At 36.7% G+C, this 21670-nt stretch overlaps 1 protein-coding gene across 4 annotated transcripts in view; it reads right to left on the bottom strand.

Moving 5' to 3' along the window:
- Nucleotides 1–593: 593 nt before the first annotated feature.
- Nucleotides 594–21670, bottom strand: part of ikzf2 (IKAROS family zinc finger 2) — a 152142-nt gene continuing 131065 nt past the window's right edge. For all 4 annotated transcript variants that reach the window (XM_078403684.1, XM_078403683.1, XM_078403685.1 and 1 more), the window contains 3 exons: nt 8496–8630; nt 6096–6224; nt 594–3215 (listed from right to left, as the gene is read on the bottom strand). In XM_078403684.1, coding sequence (XP_078259810.1) covers nt 2485–3215; nt 6096–6224; nt 8496–8630 — 995 coding nt within the window. In that variant the 3' untranslated portion in view covers nt 594–2484. The remainder of the gene's footprint in view (nt 3216–6095; nt 6225–8495; nt 8631–21670) is intronic.

Below are 21670 nucleotides of genomic sequence, written 5' to 3'. Positions count from 1 at the left end.
TACACCTTAAATGTATTTCTGTATTTGTGCATTCAGACATGATAAACCTTACATTAATTTTGCCTGAAAGAAAATTAAGATTCTACAACTTTTTTTGTCAGTAAAAGGGTTTGGACCCGAAACGTCGCTTGTCCATTTCCTCCACAGATGCTGCCGAACTCACCGAGTCCCTCCGGCGATTTGTGTTTCAATAATAGATTAAATACTATTAAATACTATTTGCAAATTTACTATTACTAAAATATATATAATGAAATATTCCAAAATATCCTGTTTATAAACTACTATTAAAAATAACATTGAAACAGAGTTAACTTAGTCCTCAAACTAGTTTTGCTAATATGCTTTTAAATTCCTTCCAAATTCATTGGTTTCATAATTAGCCATTATTATTCTTACTTGAATATGTTTCCAGTTTAGTCTTAAAATTTGCAATTTATGCTTAGTCTTAAGAACTCCAACAGAGAGCTCCTGATATACATTATTTTCTTGCATTTCAATTTAATTGAAAGCAAATTACTTAAAAATAATTCTGGCATTGCAAAAAAAAAAAACCCTTTTCAATTTGTCCTTGTGTGATAATTACCTTTAGGTGCAACAAATGCAAAAAATGTTAATTTCGTTTATATGTAAAAAGGTCATTTAAAATTAATCTTTCCAAATAAGTAAAGAGATTGAGAGTGAAACGCCACACAGAATTCATTCCTGAGGTTCCCTAAATTTATTTCAGTATTTGCGCACTCAGACAGTACAAACCTTACAGTAGTTTCCCTAAAAAAATATTAACAAAGATTCTGCAACTTTTTTTGTTTTTTTAAAACAAGCCATGTTATTTAGGTCACAGTAACAGGGGTTTTCAACAAAGTCTTAAGAATCAGTTAATGTATTTCAAAAACATTTACATAAACTATTTTCTAAATTGAGAAAATACATTATACAGTTCAAGAAAAAAAAGGAGTATTGCACTTGCAAACTGCATTCATTTGTATATTATAACTGGTTCAAGTTTGGAGAGTCTGTTATGGACTCTTGTGATCCCTACACCTCTGAGTCATAAGACATTAAGAGGGAAAGCCTTCAGAATTAAACTTGGGCTACGAATAGCTGCTGCCAATGCTTAACATCAGAATTGACATTTCAGAAGATTTAAAACATACTATTATTGTCAATGCTGAAACCTTCTAAATAATTGCATAAAAGTTTACAGTTTCAGTCTTCTTTCAAAGGTAGGTTAAAAGGAAAATGTACATCCAGAATTTCACACTGAAAAACCCAGCATATGTTGCCACCATTAAACAAACCAAGGAAGAGGTTCCAGTTATCCGATTCCAGTAGCAAATGCACTACAAAGCTAATGTACCTTTTATTTTTCAAGCATTTTCATGTATAAAACTACACTTTAGTACAAAAATATGTAAACAGCTTATACCTAATGCTTCAGCAACAAAAAAGCCCAAGGATTTAGGACAGGGACACTTGTCCCAGATTAGAAATGCTACATGAAACAGGAAGTGAGTCTGGTTAAGAACTGACAGTGCTTCACAATCAGTTATATGATCACAGTTTCAGAGTTTTTAATACATCCTTCCCTTGTTGCTATATGTTCAGAAATTAACAACAGTCTCCAGTACTTTATGAAAATTTCCAGTAAGTGCATAGTTTGGGTCCTAATTTTGTTCCCTCTTCAACAAGCAATCTAATTGTGAGAGGTATTCTTTATTCAAGGAGCAAGTGCCACAAAACAGGTTGTCAGACTTGACATCTGACTAGCACTATATCATTCATCTCTTTCTTGTAAAATGCAGATAAGGAATCAACAAGTTAAGACTATAACAGTCAAAAAGGGAGTGACATCACAGGAAAAAAAGTTGCTAGTGAATAAATGTACTTTAATCAAACACTCTTTCTTTTCAGATTTATGTTGTTCCTTTTCAATTAAGTTGGTCATCATTGCAAGTATATTTAAAAAAAACCATAAGTGCTTAGTTCTGTTCTGCTGTTCCCCTTTTCATTGAGTGAGTGTTTCAAATGGACAATAAAATTATGAAAGGCTAGAAAGTTTTAATCTTCTATCCTTACTCCATTTAGCAATTAAGGAAGTGCAGTATTGTTCGAGACATAGTTGACTCTTGACCCTGCATCATTCTTTATTTCATCACTGAAATTCTATATACGAGTCAATCACTAGCTTGTCACAGTTGCACCTACGCAATGACAGAGATGAATGATACAAAGTTTTGAAGATGACATGACTGACAACTTATTTTTTCAAACTAAAGGCTAATTTTAATTCCCACAATGTCATATATGAATGAAAAACCATATTACTGTAAATGAGTGGAATATACTCATTACAGTATATTCTTGGTCCATAGATAGTAAAAACAAGGCAAATTGTCTGTCACCAGGCCACTTCTGCCTTTTAGTTATGTCAATGTGGGACTTCAAAAACAGTTCTTCATCACTGTCCTAGAAGCTCAAGGCCTAGTGGAATGTGTGTTCCCCACGAACAATGTGCGATGAGAATTCATAGCGATCCTGGCTTCTGTAGCCACAAATGTTGCATTCAAATGGGTCTCTGAAACCATGGCAGCCCATGTGGATGGTGTACATAACATGATCTAGAAACAGCACACGACAGTGCTCGCACTTGAAAGCCCTAATCTGCTCACCCTCTTCACTGAAGACTCTGTATATCTCTTTAGAGGTATGAGACAAAACCTTTGTGGCTTCCAGAGCCTTTGTTTCCTCTTTTGTGTAGGCTGGACTTCGTTTGCTCTGAGGAGTTAAGGCTGGTACTCCGGGATATTGTTGAGCACTTCGATCATCATGGCTGCTCTCTGTATCAGTAGAATCTAGACAACTGTTACTTGGAGACATTACTCTTTCCGTTGTAGGATTTTTTGCTCTTATAAGAGAGATTGGACCATCCATTATATTTTCCTGGCTTTCTGTTACTTCCCTGCTGTTTGGCCTTTCAAGCCTTGTTGGATGGTATACCTGAGAATAGACTGAATTCATAACCGGAACCACTTCTGCCATTGAACTTGGCTGATGTTGCATTAGCGGTCTGAGGGATTCAGCCCCAAGGTATGTAATTGCATTATTGATAGCTTGATCCATCATGTGTGAATGCATGAACTCTGCCTCTTTCTCATAGTTCAAGTTCATATTAAAATTGATGTCAGGATAATTCAAACGCATGAACTTTTCACCTAGAAAAATACATTGCAGGTAAGTGAACAAACTTTTAAATATAACATAAATATAATTCTCAGAAATATTTATTAACGGAGGTGCACCCCAAGGCGCCATGCTTTGCCTCCCGCTCTACTCTTTGTACACACATGACTGTATGGCAAGTTCAGCTCTAATGCCATTTATAAATTCATCGACACACCACTGAGGTTGGCCAAATAACTGATGATGAGGAGTTAGAGTACAGGAAAGAGATAGACGGCTTGTTGAGTGGTGCCGCAACAATAGTCTCTAACTCAGCATGAACAAGAGTAAGGAAGTGATTGTTGACTACATAAAGGGGAAGTCGGGAGTCTATAAGTACTAGTTTTCATTGCTGGATCGCTGGTGGAGAAAGTTAGCAGCTGCAAATTCCTAACTATTATCATGCACAATGACTTGTCCTGGGCCCAGCCACAAATACCATTACAAAGAAGGTGCCCAGGCACCTCTACTATCTTAGAAGTTTAAAGAGATTCAGTACATCTCCGAATACTCTAACACACTTTTACAGACGTATTCTATCTGGTTGTATTATGGTCTGGCATGGCAACCCCAACACACTGGAATGTAGGAAGCTACGGAGAGGGGTGAACTCAGCCTGGTCCATCAAGGGCAAACACCTCACATCTGCGAGGCGCTGCCTCAAGAAGGCAGCATCTATCATCAGACACTCACCATCTGAGCCATGTTCTCTTGCCCAACCTGGGGCAGGAGGAACAGAACCTTCACATCACCAGGTTCAGGAACACCTACTTTTCTACAACAATCAGGTTCTTGAACCAACCTATACAATCTTAATCCTACCTCAACAACAGAACACTATGATCCATCTCTTGTACTACTATGGACTTGTTTTAAAAAAATTATGTTCTCACACTTTTTTTTTGTAGGCTTCTGTCTTTTAGAAATGTTACGTATAATTCATGTATAATTTATGTATAATTAGTTTGTATGTGTGTGTCTGAGTCTACGTGCCTTTGATGTTGTTGCAAGTAAGATTTGTCATTGAACCTGTATCTTACCTTACTGTGCATATATGACAATAAATGCGACTTGACTTGACTACTACACAAGTAAAAGTAGAATCATAATTATAAAGATTAATATTCAGTTCTACTTCCAAAATTTTAAATCACAGGCTGTCGACTAATATTTCAAATGTGACTAACATGGATTATCTAGATGGAGGCCTCGATAACATCCAAAACTAGGTACAACATGTGCAATGTGAAGCTAAGCACGATACAACAGAGTGGCTTTTGGATGGTCCAGTATTAGACTGCTGACTTTATCATCTTAACTTCACCAACCGAAATGGCCAAAGCAACTTGACAGTCTGGGTCTGACTATCCACAAATGAGTCTAGGGTGGTATGAATAGAGGAGAGATACAATGTTTACTAGACTTTTATCCAGAGCAGGGCTATAAATACAGAAAATGCTTTGTTACCAATGAAATTGTGGGATGTTTCTGATGAGGTGAGCTTTGAACAGTGAAACCATAACTTTCTGCTCTTTCTCAAATTGTGCCATGGGATTTTTTAATGTTCATATGATAATCTGATGGGCCTCATTAATATCTCAACTGAAAGAATCCATCTTTGACAACTTAATACATTTCAATGCAATACTTGAGAACCAAGCCTTCATAAAGTAGTCCATTATGCTAATGGACCTGTATTCATCATTCCGCAATTCAAAGGCAAGGGTTTAATCACTGAAACAATAACAAAGAATAAAGCTTAATTTTTGTTTTAATAAGAACACATTTCCAGATTTCTAATTGGTTCTATTATATGGTTGCTTTGGATCTACAATAATGTATGGAATCATATCATATCATATCATATATATACAGCCGGAAACAGGCCTTTTCGGCCCACCAAGTCCGTGCTGCCCAGTGATCCCCGTAAGTGTAAGATAGCTACGTGATCAATGAAAGACAAATGCACCCACGCGCATACATATCATATCAGTCTAAAAAGCTTTAGAAGAGAGAAAAAGTCAGGCAATTGCAATTCAATTTTTTAACTTTATAAATTTGGTCTGTTTCATGGTGATAGGAGCAGAATTAGGCTATTTGGCCCATCAAGTCTACTCCACCATTCAATTATGGCTGATCTAACTCTCCCCCTCAACTCCATCCTCATGCTTTCTCCCCATAACCCCTGACACCCATACTAATCAAGAATCTATCTATCTCAGCCTTAAAAATATCCATTGACGGCCTCTACAGCCTTCTGTGGCAATGAATTCCACAGATTCACCACCCTCTGACTAAAGAAATTCCTTCTCATCTCCTCCCTAAAGTATCTTTTATTCTGAGGCTACGGACTCTGGTCCTACACTCTCCCATGAGTGGAAGCATCCTCTCCACATCCACTCTATCCAAACCTTTCACGATTCCAGGTTTCTAGGTCTAGACAAATTAATGACATTTCCTTTGGTAGCTGTTCTATAATTTACCTCAAAGAATGTCCAGTTAATCTTCTTTGGCATAGCTCGTACTTGAAAAGTGACCTTCAGGTAATGAGCTAAATAAAACCAAGCTCCATTGCAACAGCCAAGCATCTTAACTGTTCCTTAAATCCCATATTACTTAGCAGTAAAATGTGGTGAATCAGCTATTATCACTATTATATTGATAATGTTTATTACAGTACTCATATTTGTTTAAATACTTGCATTCAACAATATTGTCCAAATGTATAGCATTTCATGAGAAATCAGATTTATTCTATATTTTGTCCTTACATTCCCTTTCATGTGCCTTTATTTTGGAATATGGTTATCTTTGAAAAGGCAGCATTTACAACAATGCAATACCTAATAACAAAGAAAGATGGCAAACCTCACCAACAAACTTTTGAGGTGTGGAGCTTTTACGTTTTCCCACATTGCTTGCCAGCCTCTCTATCACTGCCGGTCTCTCAAACTGCATCAGGGGAATGTGGTCTGCTGCTGTATCGTGATCCTTGTAATCATCTACTGAATGGAACACAGAATATTCAAAAAGAGAACACAAGATTCTGTAAGACATTTCATTCTCAAATACGGCATCGTACTTTGTCTTATTTAAATATTTTAAGAACAATGGAATTAAGTTATTAGAACTCATCTAAAAGTAATCCTCTGGTGCATGTGCTGCATTCACTGAGAACAATAAGATCCACATTTCATGAGTATTGAAACACCTTAAGAGAGTAATAATGGTGATTTCTGCTGAACTATCGAAGGTTATCAGATGATCTGCATCTAAATTGAGATCTGGATATGTTGGGTTATACTAAATGATTCCCCACGATTTTCTATCATGTAAAATTAGATATTAGTACTGGAGAAAAAAATGTTTGTTGGCTAAAATGTAATATTTAGTCAAATATATTTGGCCAAAACTGTGGATTTCACATAATGTCCAACAATAGATATAAATCAACTAATGCTTACTCAATAAGAAACAGATTTTTTTTTTAAATGCTTCACCCTTGCTTCATTATTTAAGTTAAATATATTTTCATATTTTACCTTGTTAGCTCATGCCACGGGGGCAGAATTAAGCCATTAGGCCCATCAAGTCTATTCCACCATTTAATCATGGCCGATCTCTCTTTCCCTCTCAACCTCATTCACCCACCTTCTCCCTATAACCTTTGACACCCTTAGTAATCAAAAACCTGTCAATCTCCGTTTTAAAAATAGTGAAAGACTTCGCCTCCACAGCTAAAGAAATTCCTCCTAATTTCATTTCTAAAGGTACAAAGTTAGAAAAACTTCACAAATTGAAACTAGTAAATAATATTGTTAGGCCAAGTAATAAAAATATTACGTACTAATATTACAGAGTAATACAAGATATACCCATTAAAATATTGTATAATGTTTGTTAGTTATACCAAAAATTGACGCCAAATCAGTAACAAAAATGTTTAGTCTCGCCCAATTAGGAGGGGTGGAAAAATCTGAAGATGTCATCTGGACTACTGTTATATCCCTAAGCAGCTCCCACTCTCTTTCTTTGGTGGTATTACAAGGAAATTCATTTCCCCCAATAGTGAAATGTCATAAAAGGTAAAATTATACTTACAAAAATGTGGTCGGAGTCAAATATATAATGATAAAACTGATTTAGGGACTATACGGTGCACCAATTACCACTCTTATTAGGTAGTACGTGTGAGAGTGGAGGAGACTTTATTACTAACCGTAATGTGAACCTTTTTTTAGTGAAATCACTAAATTAGCATTCAAAACTGCTAAAGATAAAACTCAGCACTGGTTTTGTAATGGATAATAAATTCTAAATTAACTTTGAACAACTCTAAATAAGAACATAAACTTTTCTCAGCTTTTATTTGATGATTTAATACAAAATTAAATAAAAAATAAACTATAGACTGTTTATATCCCACAATATCCTCTTTCACTATGTTACCAGTAAGACCTATTTCTTTCTCTTTGCTGCACCATAATTAATTTAATATCCTAAAAGATTTGAAATGCAAGCACATCTACAGTGAAATATTTAACAATAATTTTGCTATTTTGAACGTGTGGTCAGGAATTCTCTAATTTATTTCTGAAGAAGTTTAATTTTTAAAAAAATATTAAGAAAGCAATAAAAATCATTTGTCTATGTCTAATCAGACACTGGAATTTGACATCTATCTGTGGCCTATAAAATGATTACCGATAGTTGTTATTAAAAATACACTCCCTAGTTGTAATTTAGTGAATCTGTAGCTTGAAGGAAATCTGCAGATTGGTAGTCTAAAAAGTTTATTAAATTTTACGATGGAAAAATTGTTTTAATTGATGTACTATTTTTTAGGTTTTCCATTTGTATATTTGGCACAATGGAAAAATAACATTCAGCCTATTTTTACAAACATAGACTTTTGTCAGCTGGATAAAAAACATTAGCATAATAATTTAAATAAAAACACATTTAGGCATTTTCCTCTAAATTTATCTCATGTAAATCTTCCTCATGTAAATATTCAATCAGAAAAATACACCTAGTAGGAAAATATCATATGTGAAGTAATTCTATGCTAATGTCAGGATGACTCTGTTTTACTAGTTCCTTTTAATTGTAGTAATTTCAATAATAAGACTAATTGCAGTGGTTGGTTATTCTGCGTAGCACAGTTAGTAATATCTAAACTGTACATACTATCAAGATACAAAAACACACAGCCTCAAGGTAAAATCATGAAGGAGTCACTACAAACTGGAACTCCACGTCATCCCACCCACCCTGGTGATTCATGGGCTGTGCAGCCTCCACGCCGGTGTTCTGCAGGTAATTGTGGCAGCGTTCTTTGTGCTCCTCCAGTGAACTGCGCTGTTTGTAGCTTCTACCACAATAGTTGCACTTGTGAGGTTTACCTACTGTGGAAGGAATTATATTCCAGTTACATCATTATTAACATAACAATCACTTTCAACAAATGGCAAAGGCATTTCAAAGGAAATTGTGCCCTTTAAGAAAGGATTCAGAGGCGACACTTGTTTATTTATCAGCAATAATGTATTGAAAAAATGGTATTACTCATGCACATTTCTTGAAACCACTACAAAAATACTTGCTCTGAGAAAATCACCAGAGTTAAAAATTATTAGATATCATCACTGGGAATTTTACTGATTAATTGTGTCTATATTCTTAATGTATTGCATGAAAGTGAACAAATGATGAGAAACTACCGTCATTTCCATCCTCATTATCGGAAAAATTAAAGTTGCATATGGATTTACTATTCATTACACGACATATTTTTCAATATTAATGCATAATGCATTCATTGTTTCTGGAACTACACAAAAGTTTGGTGGAAAAAAATATTAATGTATCCCACAGTCCAAATTTATTGTATTTCATTTTTTAAGGAGAACAGCCAATCTCATTTACTAACATGATTGATTAAAAAAAAGGTGAGATGATTTTAAGGAAACTGGTTCCATACAGGCCGAGACTTTGCTTACACTATCTTTAAGCTATTCAGTATTAAGATTTACACAAAAAGTTAGCATTTTTTCTAGGCGATTAAACTCAATGTTCCTAGATGAGAATATCACTTCTGGCATAGGCACTCATTTACTGTTAATTATAATTCTTATTTTGAATTATTCTGCAATTTTATTACAGCTATTTTAAGAACGTTTTGGAATCAAAATGTATTTGTTGTAATATATTAAGGTTGCTTGCTTATGTTAAATGAATACATTAAATCTCCTGCTTATTACTTGGAAAGTTTGTTAAACTAATATTCTTGGAGGTTTCTATTATTCCATGTATTTTCCGCACAAAGGCATTTGGGGGTCTTTGTGATTATATACGTGTGATTGCGTAAATCTAATTTCCTCTTTGCTTCTACCATATTTATGGGAATGATTCTCTTAAGATTTTCTTGGATGTAAGTATGAAAGTTTTTCAGTTTTCAATTGATAAATATTCAATTGTTTGAAGCATCATCTTTTCATGAATATATTTTGAGTCATATATTTGATTATTTTCCATTTGTTGGGGAAACTTTTATACCTATTGTTCTCTGCTTTAAAAATATGGAGAATGTGTCATTTAAAGAATATTGTAACATTCTGCATTTGTCCAAATGGTTACCCTTTCAATGCAGAATCACAGTGGAAGTATGCACTCCTATAATTTATTTTTTTAAATTTTGGTTTCTTTGTTTTTGTATCATATTATACTGTTATTAAGTGAACATTCGGTACTGTTCTACATCTCTTGGTATCTTTAATTAGCAAAAATCTATCAACATCACTGTCCAGTGATCTCTCATTTTTTCTCCTTTTATTACATCTAAAAAAAAAATTTAATCAACATAAGACTTTTCTATCTATGTGCAAAAGAACAAGTCTAACAAATGGAAAGTACCGCAGCCACATTCATTATTATTTCCTATATGAAATAAAAGTGTTAAATCTGCAAATGATAACATCCTGAGCTAACAGGCTCTGTATATTAGCTCTGAGCTGTATACATGACACACAGATTCTGGGACAGAGTGAATGTAAAAGTTAAAAACCATTTGCTGCCATAAACCATGCTTGCAAAATAAAAATGATGATTATAAAGCCACAAATGAATATTAAATTCTAAAGAATACATAAACTCACAAAACATAGTTTACTGTATAGGAATAAATACTAACATGCTGAAATTAATGAACATTAGTAAAGAACAGCATTATATATTAACCTTAGGTTTATGGAACGATGTCAAGAAGCAAACATTCATACCTGATTCTACAAAACAAGTGTCATAAAATTACAGTAAGATAATTTGTAACAAATAAAATGGCTTTAATATATTAGAAGCAACTTTTTAAATTATGATACAATGCTGTGTAACTTATGTATAAGTATGTATCAACTTTCTCGCAATTATAAGGAATACTCAAGTTTACAAAGCAGAAGTTGGATAATTATTTTGACAAGTTCATGTTAGAAAAGGTAATGTCCATTTATAATATTCAACAAATACTGTGAGTTCAGATCAGAAATCCAAAATGTTTTAAGTCCTCGTGGTCTGATAGATGTGCATTTTAGAACCTTAAAACCATGCATAAAAATTATAATCATACTTTCATTAATCTACAAATAGCTCAAGTTACTAATAGAGGGAGACAATTGAATGGGAGCTGGTGTGTTACATTGATTGTGAAGATAATTAAAGTGAAAGGTGGCTGGGAAGATCAGAAGGGTTCATTTTGGAGATCATGCGTGAAAAGGGGGTACTTCCCTTAAGGGAAATTATCATTTGTAGTTAGGAAAGGGAATGGGTTGTCAAGGAAGTTAATCGGTTGGTTGGAGGAGGAATTGATTGGGAGATAATTGAAAGCTAGGTGGACCACTATTAACATCAACAGCAAGGTAGAAATTGCATGCGAATAACAATATAACTATAAAATCTTAAATAACTTCTGGCCGAGAAAAAGAGGAATGCCTTAGGTTCACTTAATGGTTATGGTTAGTTTAATTTAACCATTGGCTTTTATATTTCCTGAGCTAGACAATGAATACGTGTTACGAATATAAATGTCCCTAATTGCCTTTGAGAAGGTCATCATGATATGCCTTCTTAAACCACTTCATTCCTTCTGCTGAGGTACATCCACAAAGTGATTGAAGAACAAGTTCCAGGATTTAAAACAATAAAAATATATATATATATTCTCGTCAGGATGCTGTGTGACTTGGGGGTTTATTTCCCAAGTTAAAATTGTGTTGCATAAACAAGTGGGGCATATGCATCCTCGTTGTATTACTGCAGAAGTTAATAAACAAGCAATACTTAGTGCTCAACTAATGATAGCATACTTTGTCGGTTAATTCTTTTAATACCAGAATCACCAGCAGATACAGTATCCAATGAATCACCTTTTTAATATTTTACATTACACACTGTAATGAACAAAGTCATTAACTACAGGAATAATTCTAGAATAGATATTTTAAAAATATCACAAAATTAATAAAACCCCTATCCATTAGCACTCTATCTGCAAGAGTGCATGCCTCAAAAGCAATTAATGGGACATTATTTGTAATATGTTCCATCCAGAACTACTATTAAAAAAAACAGACTTGGACTTGCATCATGACATTTGCAATCTCAGGACACCCCCAAAACACTTTATAGTCAAGCGGGGAATTTGTAATGCAGAAAATGTGGCACAATTTTAGTTATAGCCTTTGGCCAATGGGAATGTAACCTGGAATTAACTTGCATGTCCCATTGGAGTCAAAGGAAGATTTTTTTTAGAAGTCAATGTTGCTGGTATATCCATCAAATAATTAGAACATACTACACATTCCACCACTTAGAAACATTTTTCCTTTGCCTCTGCTGTTAAATCCACATTATTAATAATCAACAATTCCACGTTAAAAGAATAAACATCAACTATTTTCAACCCAACATGAAATATTTAATGCTTTTTGTTTAATTGTGCCATTATAATAATAGGTTGGGTTTTACTATTTTCGAGCAATCCCGATGTAAGCAGAAATCATAGAGCACACAGAATTCATCACCCTTACTTTTTAAAAAAAATGTGAAACAAGTTACTAAATGGTCAGCAAAACTAAAATAGCAACGATTTCAAGCAAATCACATGATGATGATACAATAATGTATTGTGACATGTATTTTCTAATCTTTTTACTTTTTCCAAACAGTGCTACAGTACAACCTGTGCAGAGAAGACACGCAAACATGTAGTTTTTAGGTTTTAGCAAAACTGATTTTTAACTCAGCCAATTTAAGATGTGCAAAAATGACTTGTGGTGATTCAAGAAAAAAATACTTTGCCTTAACTACATAGCTTATTTTGCTACTTTTCCATCATTGCACAATCAAGACTGAGAATTTACTTTTGAGAACATACTGTAATGGCTTGATTATTCAGTAGCATGGAGGGAAAAAAATTGGCAGAAAGTTACCATTACATTTCATCCAAAGATTCATTATTCAAGCCCGGTTACATCTAGTGAATCTTGTCTGCACGCTTTCCAACTTAATTACATCTGTTTTGTAGCAGAGCGACCAGAAACCACAGTGCTCCAAGTGTGGTCTCTTCAACGACTTGTACAGCTGCATTGGTGCTCATTTGTACATGCAACGTTGGGAAGGGTAATGAGCACCAATGAAGCTAGGAATGTTAAATGGCTTCTTCACCACACTGCCCACCTGACTCACTACTTTTAGGGAACTATGCACCTTTATTCCTAGATGTCTCTGTTCTGCAACACTCCCCATGGCTCTACCATTTACTGTGGTGCTCCTGCATAGTTTGACATACCAAAATGCAAAACGTACACTTGTCAGAGAGAAATTCTACTTGCCATTCCTTAACCCACCTTCCAAATGATCTAAAACCTATTATAAACATAGATTTCCTTCCTCACTGTCCACTATACCACCATTTTTGGTGTAATCTAGAAATTTACTAATAATGTTTACCACATTATCATTGGATGACAAATAGCAGAGGAACCAGCAGAGATCCCAGTGGCAGTTCATTAGTCACAGACCTTCAATCAGAAAAACAACCCTCCACAACTACCCTTTTGACACCTTCCTCTGCCAAATTTTGTATCCAATTGGCTAGCTCACCTTGGATTCCATGCAATCTAATCTTCCAGATTAGTTTACCATATGGGACCTTGTCAAAGGCCTTGCCCTCATCAATCCTCAATCAAAAAAACTCTGTCAGATTTGTGAGACATGCTGGTTAGTCGGTTAACTAATCACTGTAAATTAGCCCTTGATAGGTATTAGGAAAATCATAGGTAACTATAGATGTGTCCAATTGGCTACATTACATAACAACATCAGAGGCTGCCTAAACATCAAACTAATTCAACAGTATTCTCATCATTCGAGCATAAATGGTGGGGACCGATTTTGCCTGACCTACTGAGTGTTTCCATCATCTTCTGCTTTTATTTCAGATTTCCAACATCTTTAATTTTTTTCATGTTTTTTCATTCACAAAGGAGCAATACTTTACACTCCTTTCTTAAGAAATTAGAAATTTTAGTTTTGCAAGCTAAATCTATGTTTTACATGTAGCCTAACAGAGCTGCCATCAAAACACAGGCAATTCAGAGTACTAGTGGTGGAGGGAAATAATATTTAGCATGGCAGATAGATTGTTAATCTAACTGTTTTCTCCTGGATGGTGTTGAAGTTTATGTGTTGTTGGAGCTGCATTTACCCAGGCACACAGCAAAGTATTCCATTTCTATCGGGGTACAGAGGGTGGAAAGGCTTGCGTGTCAGGAATTGAGATAATCACCACAGGATACCCAGCCTTTGATCTGGCCTTGCATGTTATGTGGTGGATGAAATCAAAGTTTTGGTTGATGGTGAATACTCAGAATGAAAGATGGTTAGGGATAGATGGTTCCACCCACTCTTAATGGATATAGTTACTTCCCCAGCGTAATGTGAATGTTACTTACCACTTATTAGCCTCTTTCTGAATAATGTCTGTCTTACTCCATGAAGAGTTGCAAATAGAATTGAACAGTGTAATTATCAATGAATATGCCACCTTATGATGGAAGCAAATTGATTGTCAAAGCAACTGCAGATGGTTGGTCCTAGGATATTGCCCTGAAGTACCCCTTAAGAGATGCCTTGGGACTGTGATGATTGATTACTTATTTCTTGAATGTCCTTCTGAAATTTCACAATTAAGGCAAGATGCAAGAGATATTCATTAAGCACATCAAAGTGAATGCTCTGTAGGGCATCCAGTTCATTCTGCAGGGTGACCCTGAGCTTCTTATTGCCTGCCACTTTAATTCTCCATCCCACTCCTACTCTGACCTGTGATCTCCTGCATGGTTAAAATGAGGCCCAATGCAAGCTTTCTTCCATTGGGGTGTATTGCAGGCTTCTAGATTCAATGTTGAATCTACTACAGGTAATGTGATTTATCTGACTGTGTGAGATGTTCATTTATGACATTGACTCAGCCTGTTTATTTTCCTTGCCTACTTTATTCCCTTTGGAAGTTATTCCCCGAGAGCATGCCCAGCCTGACCTGCCAGGCACATCTTCCCACTCGGCAGTTTGCAATTCTTATATTTCTTTCTCTGTGGTCTTTTGTTTATGTTCACACTCTCTAAAGTTCCCATCCACTCAATGGCCAGATACCACTATGTTATAGCTCATCATCATGGTTACTGTTTATATCCTATTGGAGACCTCTCCTTCCTCAGCTTAATGTGGTTACTTTCTCTCCATCCCAGTTCAAACAAAGGGTCTTCAACCTGAAACATTAACTCTGTTTCTCTTCTCACATACTGTGAGAAGAGAAACAGTATTTTCTGCTTTTTTTAAAAGATATCTAATGTTTTGACTTTTGGATTTTCATCAAAACCTATTAGCAGATTCCAAGAAATTGATAGGTATATTGATTTTATTTTTATTTTTAAATTCATAAGAATTCATGGTATGTACCCAACTGGGCTAACAAGACCTACATTTGTGTGTTGCAGTATTATCCTTTAATTCAGCAAACTTATTAAAGTGGCATGGAAGTGTAGTCTGATGCACTGTAGAATGCTCAAGTGGTTCCCAAAAATTTTCAGAAATAACCAGATGCAAATATGTTGAATCAAGCATAATACTGGCAGATATTATTTTAAATGGAATTGGGTTTAAAAAAAAGAACTGTGGCATTAAAAATTACAAAGCTGCTGTTTGGCAGGTGCAAAGCTATCCAACGGTCTCATTACCACAGTTTATAGTAATTAGAATTACAGCTCCCTACACATGAAATTTCGTTGTTAATTCTCAAGACACCGTTTTAACATTCATAAATTCCCAAAAGTTATGCACGCTCCAAACTCAGATACTGTCAATATATGTGGGATATCTAATTTCTTGGTTGGTAATAATGCAGCCCAAGTACAGACCTGATCCAGTATTCGACATCATTCAGGTTTATTGGCACTTGCATTCAATAAAGATCAACTGATAACTGTTTTGTGGCGAGAACTGAAAACAAACATACGCTTAGCTCTATTGTAAATCAACACCTGTGCTTCTCCCTTTACATTCTGCTTTTTTTTCAAAATCGTGCACCAATAATTGGGGCTATATGGATTGAAAACATGGTCAACTTTACATCATTTAACCTCAAGCGTGAATAAATAGAATAAATGCTAGCCTTGCCACCCAAGGCTGCATCTTGTAAATAAATAAATAAAAGAACACAATGGTCAATTTTCAATCCACAAATTTTCAGATCAACTATGGCTTTTTTCTGTACCTACTTCAATAAATGAATATCCTTTTCTGAAAGGAGAACAACAAAACTGCACACAAGTGACCTCGACAAGGCTAAACACCGTTTAAAGTGATTTCTCTGAATGTTATGTGAATGTCATTTGGGCCCTTTACATTTGATTCCAATATTTTTTATTCACATTTATTCAAGCTAGTGACACAACACAGCTCTTTTACAACATGAAATACATGAAAACGTGTAATTATGACAATTTTATAGTTAATGTATCCAATCTACCATTTAATGTTACTTCATCCATTGCAAAAGACAATTTTAATTCTGGGTGATGGTGTAAATTCGCACAATCAAATTCTCCATCTACGTCAATGGAAGGAGAAATTGAGTCTGATGTATGATGTTCTTTTTCTTCTCAGGCACCTGCAAAGTTAGAAATATCCTCTCCATTTCATATTTCTAATCTAACATCACTCTCTATTAGGGATTCTATATTATGAATCCAAAAATATGCAACTACTCTCCCATTAATCAGCAAGTGCTACTTTATAGCACACTGTAAGAATCAGATAGCATTGCAAAGGGGCATGGCATTTCTAATAGTTAAAGAGCGGGCAATAAGGGAATTTCAAGTGCAAGAAAGGAAATATTTTTAATAGTGAATCCAATTTTGCATTGAGCAATTTGCAGGAAAATGAAATACACACAATAAAGTCAAATAAATAATGTCCAACAGCCGTTATTGGCACAATGATTTTCTTGTTTTTCTTTAGCCACTACATAAAGGTTTAAATGACAGCTTCGATAAAGTCTCTACCTGCTATGTCATTATAGATTACAAATTATTATTGCCCCTCTTTGCTCATCAGCACTTCTATTTACATGCTGCTCTAGTATTGCCAAAAAGGATATTGGAACATTAAGAGAATGGAACAACAATGTACTACCCAAGTGGAGTTATGCTACTTTCCCTCTAACACTCACCTAAACTAATCTAGTAACCTCCACTTGGCAAAACTTGTCTTCACCCTCAACAACTTATCCTTTGACTCCTCTCTCTTCTTCCAAATTAAAGGTGGAGCCATGGCCACTTGCATGGGCCCCAGCTCTGCCTGTCTTTTTACTGGTTATGTCAAACTGTCCTGGCCCTATCCTCCGACTCTTTCTCCGTACATCGATGACTGCATTGGGGCGGTTTCCTGCACCTGTGTAGAACTCATGCATTTCATTAACTTCACAACTAACTTCCACTCTGCCGTAAAATTCACCTGAACTGTCTCTGACACATCTTTCCCCTTTCTTAATTTCTCTTTCTCCATTATAGGGGACAGACTATCAACTGATGTCAACTACAAACCTACCAACTCCCACAGTTATCTGTATGGCACTTCCTCCCTCCCTGTCTCTTGCAAAGACACTATTCCATACTCCCAATTGCTCTGTCTCCGCCACATCTGCTCCCAAGATACTTTCTATTCTAGGCCCTGAGATGTCCTCTTTCTTTAGTAACCGTGGTTTTCCCTGTTCTGTCATAGATGGATCTTCACCTGTGTCCTGCTCTTTCTCCCTCACTCCCCAGACTGAACAAGGATAGAGTGCCCCTGGTCCTTTCAGCCCACAAGCCTCCGCATCTAACATATCATAATCCGACATTTCCATCATCTCCTACATGATTCCACCACTAATCACATCTTCCCATCCCCACCACTTTCCACCTTCTGCAGAGACCGTTCTCTTCGCAACTCTTTGCTTCACTCATCCCTTCTCACTCACACCACCCCCTCTCCAGGTACTATCCCCTGCAACCACAGGTGCAACACCTGCCCCTATACCTCCTCCCTCACCTCCATCCAGGAACCCCAGCAGTCGTTCCAGAAGAGACAGGGGTCCACTGCACCTCCTCAGACCACATCTACTGTACCCCAGTGTTGCAAATGTGGCCTCTTGTATATCGACAAGACCAAGCTAAGAACACGCGTTCGATCGGCTAAGGCCTACTGGATCTCCGGGTTGCTAACCAGTTCAATTCCCCTTCCCATTTCCTCACATGTATGACCATTGAATACTCTGATTTTAGGTAACCTCTAACTAAACCCCCCCCCACCCCCTCGGCCCTCTTTACTCCCCCACCCCCTTCTCTCTTCCCACTGGACCCTGCCTGGATTCCCACCTATTTCTCCCCTCCACAACCCCCCATCCCCATCCTCCCCCTGGCTTCAAAATTCCCAACTCAATAAACCTATCTCACACCTGTTATTCTTATCGCAGACTGAAGTCTGAAGAAGGGTCTTGACTCGAAACGTCACCCATTCCTTCTCTCCTGAGATGCTGCCTGACCTGCAAAGTTACTCCAGCATTTTGTGAAATGAAGTCCAATACATGGATCGATATCTGTACTAACTTCTTCCTTGGAAGATATGATGGAGTAACAGTCTTCTGCATTGAAATCAGTGACTTAGAATCAAAATATATAAATCGGGGATGTAATAAGGTTAGAAAGGGGACTAAACTAAATTTAAAAAGAGCAATGATTCAATACTCATGAGTAAAATATATTCCTTTATTCGTCCCACACTGGGGAAATTTACAAGGATAGGGAACAAAAAATAGCTCTGAAGTTGTAATAATACTTGTGGTATCTGAATGGAATTCTCTGAAAAACAATGCTACAGCTATATTTATAACAGTTCCACTAAAAACTTTCACAGTTGCTGAAGATCCAAGTTCCAAAATACATTGAATGTCTTCAGTTCGGTTGGATTGCTAACATGATAGAATGATTCTAAGACACCATAGGCATTCAGATTCTTCTGTGCAGCTACATTAGTGGTCAAGATGACATGCCCACCATCAAAGTCAATTGCACTAATTGACACATGTGATGATAAGCTGGAAAATAACTGAATGAATGAATTAATAAATGAATGAATAATCACATCAACACTACCAGGCCTGACCTGACAGTTGTATGACTCATTCAAGCTGCTACTCTACCTTAGAAGTAAACCTCATCTTCAAGAAGGTCACTTTCTCCTTCCATTTAGACCAGGCTACCTTAGCTAATTTTTCTCCTGGGTTGCTCACTCAGTGTTAATCATCATGAGGGATCAATGGAATTCATTTCTTTTAAATTTGGATCAGGATGTAAAAAATTGCTGGTGGCATGGAAAGCCTTTTAGAAAATACCACCCAGATTGTCTGGCTTTATAATGCCAAGTAGAATATCATTAACATCTTTTTTACTACTATCAAAAAGACGTTTGTGAATTGGTTCTTACCCACTACCTATGCCTGATGTGATTGGTTAAAAAAAATCACGATCACATTTAATTTATGCTTTGAAATAAATATTCTCATAGGTTTGACAACATAAATTTGATCTTAGTAAGCAGAAATTATTTTCATTTTAAAATAATTTATGTAATAATAATTTATATCAGGAGAGGGAGGAATCCAAACAACTTTAGTATATTCTATCTGCTCACTTTCATGCTTTATTGCTAGACTTAGGTGCTGTAATCTGCAGCAAACAAAACCAAACTACAAACAAACAAAAAAATAAAGAGATGGGTGACATTTTGGGTCGAGACCCTTCTTCAGACTCTGAAGAAGGGTCTCGATCCGAAAAGTCACCCCTTCCTTCTCTCCAAAGATGCTGCCTGTCCCGTTGAGTTACTCCAGCTTTTTGTGTCTATCTTTGGCACAACATGTCCATGCTGCCATTTTTGCCATTCTAAACTAAAGCTAATTTCCCACATTAGGCTCATATTCTTTCTTCTATGCTTTGCCTATTCAAATCCTTGTCTGGACGTCTCTTAAACATATTATATCTGATTCCACCTCCTCCTCTGGCAACAAATGCTGTATATTAACCACATGCTTTCCATTCGTCCCCTTTTAAACTCCTTCCTCTCACCTTAAACTTATGCCCTCTTAGAAACATCGAAAATAGGTGCAGGAGGAGGCCATTCGGCCCTTCGAGCCAGCACCGCCATTCATTGTGATCATGGCTGATCCTTCACAATCAGTAACCTATGCCCAACTTCTCCCCATATCCCTTGATTCCACTCGCCTCCAGAGCTCTATCTAACTCTCAAATCCAGTGATTTGGCCTCCACTGCCCTCTGTGGCAATTCCACAAATTCACAACTCTCTGGGTGAAAATGTTCCTTCTCACCTCAGTTTTAAATGGCCTTCCCTTTATTCTAAGACTGTGGCCCCTGGTTCTGGACTCCAACATTGGGAACATTTTTCCTGCATCTAGCTTGTCCAGTCCTTTTTTAATTTTATATCTCTATAAGATCCCCTCTCATCCTTCTAAACTCCAGTGAATACAAGCCTAGTCTTTTTAATATTTCCTCATATGACCGTCCCGCCATCCCAGGGATCAATCTCGTGAACCTACGCTGCACTGCCTCAATTACAAGGATGTCCTTCCTAAAATTAGGAGACCAAAACTGTACACAATACTCCAGCTGTGGTCTTACCAGGGCCCCATACAACTGCAGAAGAACCTCTTTCCTCCTATACTGAAATCCTCTCGTTATGTAGGCTAACATGCCATTAGCTTTCTTCACTGCCTGCTGTACCTGCACGCCAACTTTCAGTGACTGGTGTACAAGGACACCCAGGTGTCGCTGCACTTCCCCCTTACCTAACCTGACACCATTGAGACAATAATCTGCCTCCTTGTTTTTGCCGCCAAAGTGGATAACCTCACATTTATCTATATTATACTGCATCTGCCACGCATCTGCCCACTCACTCAACCTGTCCAGGTCACCCTGCAACCTCCTAACATCCTCTTCGCAGTTCACACTGCCACCCAGCTTTGTGTCATCTGCAAACTTGCTAATGTTACTTCTAATTCCTTCGTCCAAATCATTAATACATATGGTAAACAGTTGCGGCCCCAACACCAAGCCTTGCGGCACCCCACTCGTCACTGCCTGCCATTCTTTAATGGACCCATTTACTCCTATTCTCTGCCAACCAATTCTCTATCCATATCAACACACTACCTCCAATACCATGTGCTCTAATTTTGCTCACCAATCTCTCGTGTGGGACCTTATCAAAGGCTTTCTGAAAGTCTAGATACACTACATCCACTGGCTCCCCTTCATCCATTTTACTTGTCACATCCTCAAAAAATTCCAGAAGATTAGTCAAGCATGATTTCCCTTTCATAAATCCATGCTGACTTGGACTTATCCTTTTACTGCTATCCAAATGCACCGTTATTACCTCTTTAATAATTGACTCCAGCATCTTCCCCACCACCGATGTCAGGCTAACTGGTCTGTAATTCTCTCTCGCTCCGTTCTTGAAAAGTGGGATAACATTAGCTATCCTCCAATCCACAGGAACTGATCCTGAATCTATTGAACATTGGAAAATGATCACCAATGTGTCCACTATTTCTAGAGCCACCTCCCTGGGATGCAGAACATCAGTCCCATCAGTCTACCCAATACTATTTCTCGCCTAATGCAAATTTATTTCAGTTCCTCTATTCTCCTAGATCCTCTGTCCTCTAGTACATCTGGGAGATTGTTTGTGCCTTTCTTAGTGAAGAAAGATCCTAAGTACCTGTTCAACTCTTCTGCCATTTCCTTGTAACCCATAATCATTTCACCCGTATCT

Source organism: Rhinoraja longicauda, chromosome 8 (genome assembly GCF_053455715.1).
Source record: "Rhinoraja longicauda isolate Sanriku21f chromosome 8, sRhiLon1.1, whole genome shotgun sequence".
Classification (NCBI taxonomy): Eukaryota; Metazoa; Chordata; class Chondrichthyes; order Rajiformes; family Arhynchobatidae; genus Rhinoraja; species Rhinoraja longicauda.
Note: the sequence above shows the minus strand (reverse complement) of the source record. Positions and strands in the feature narration are given on the sequence as shown.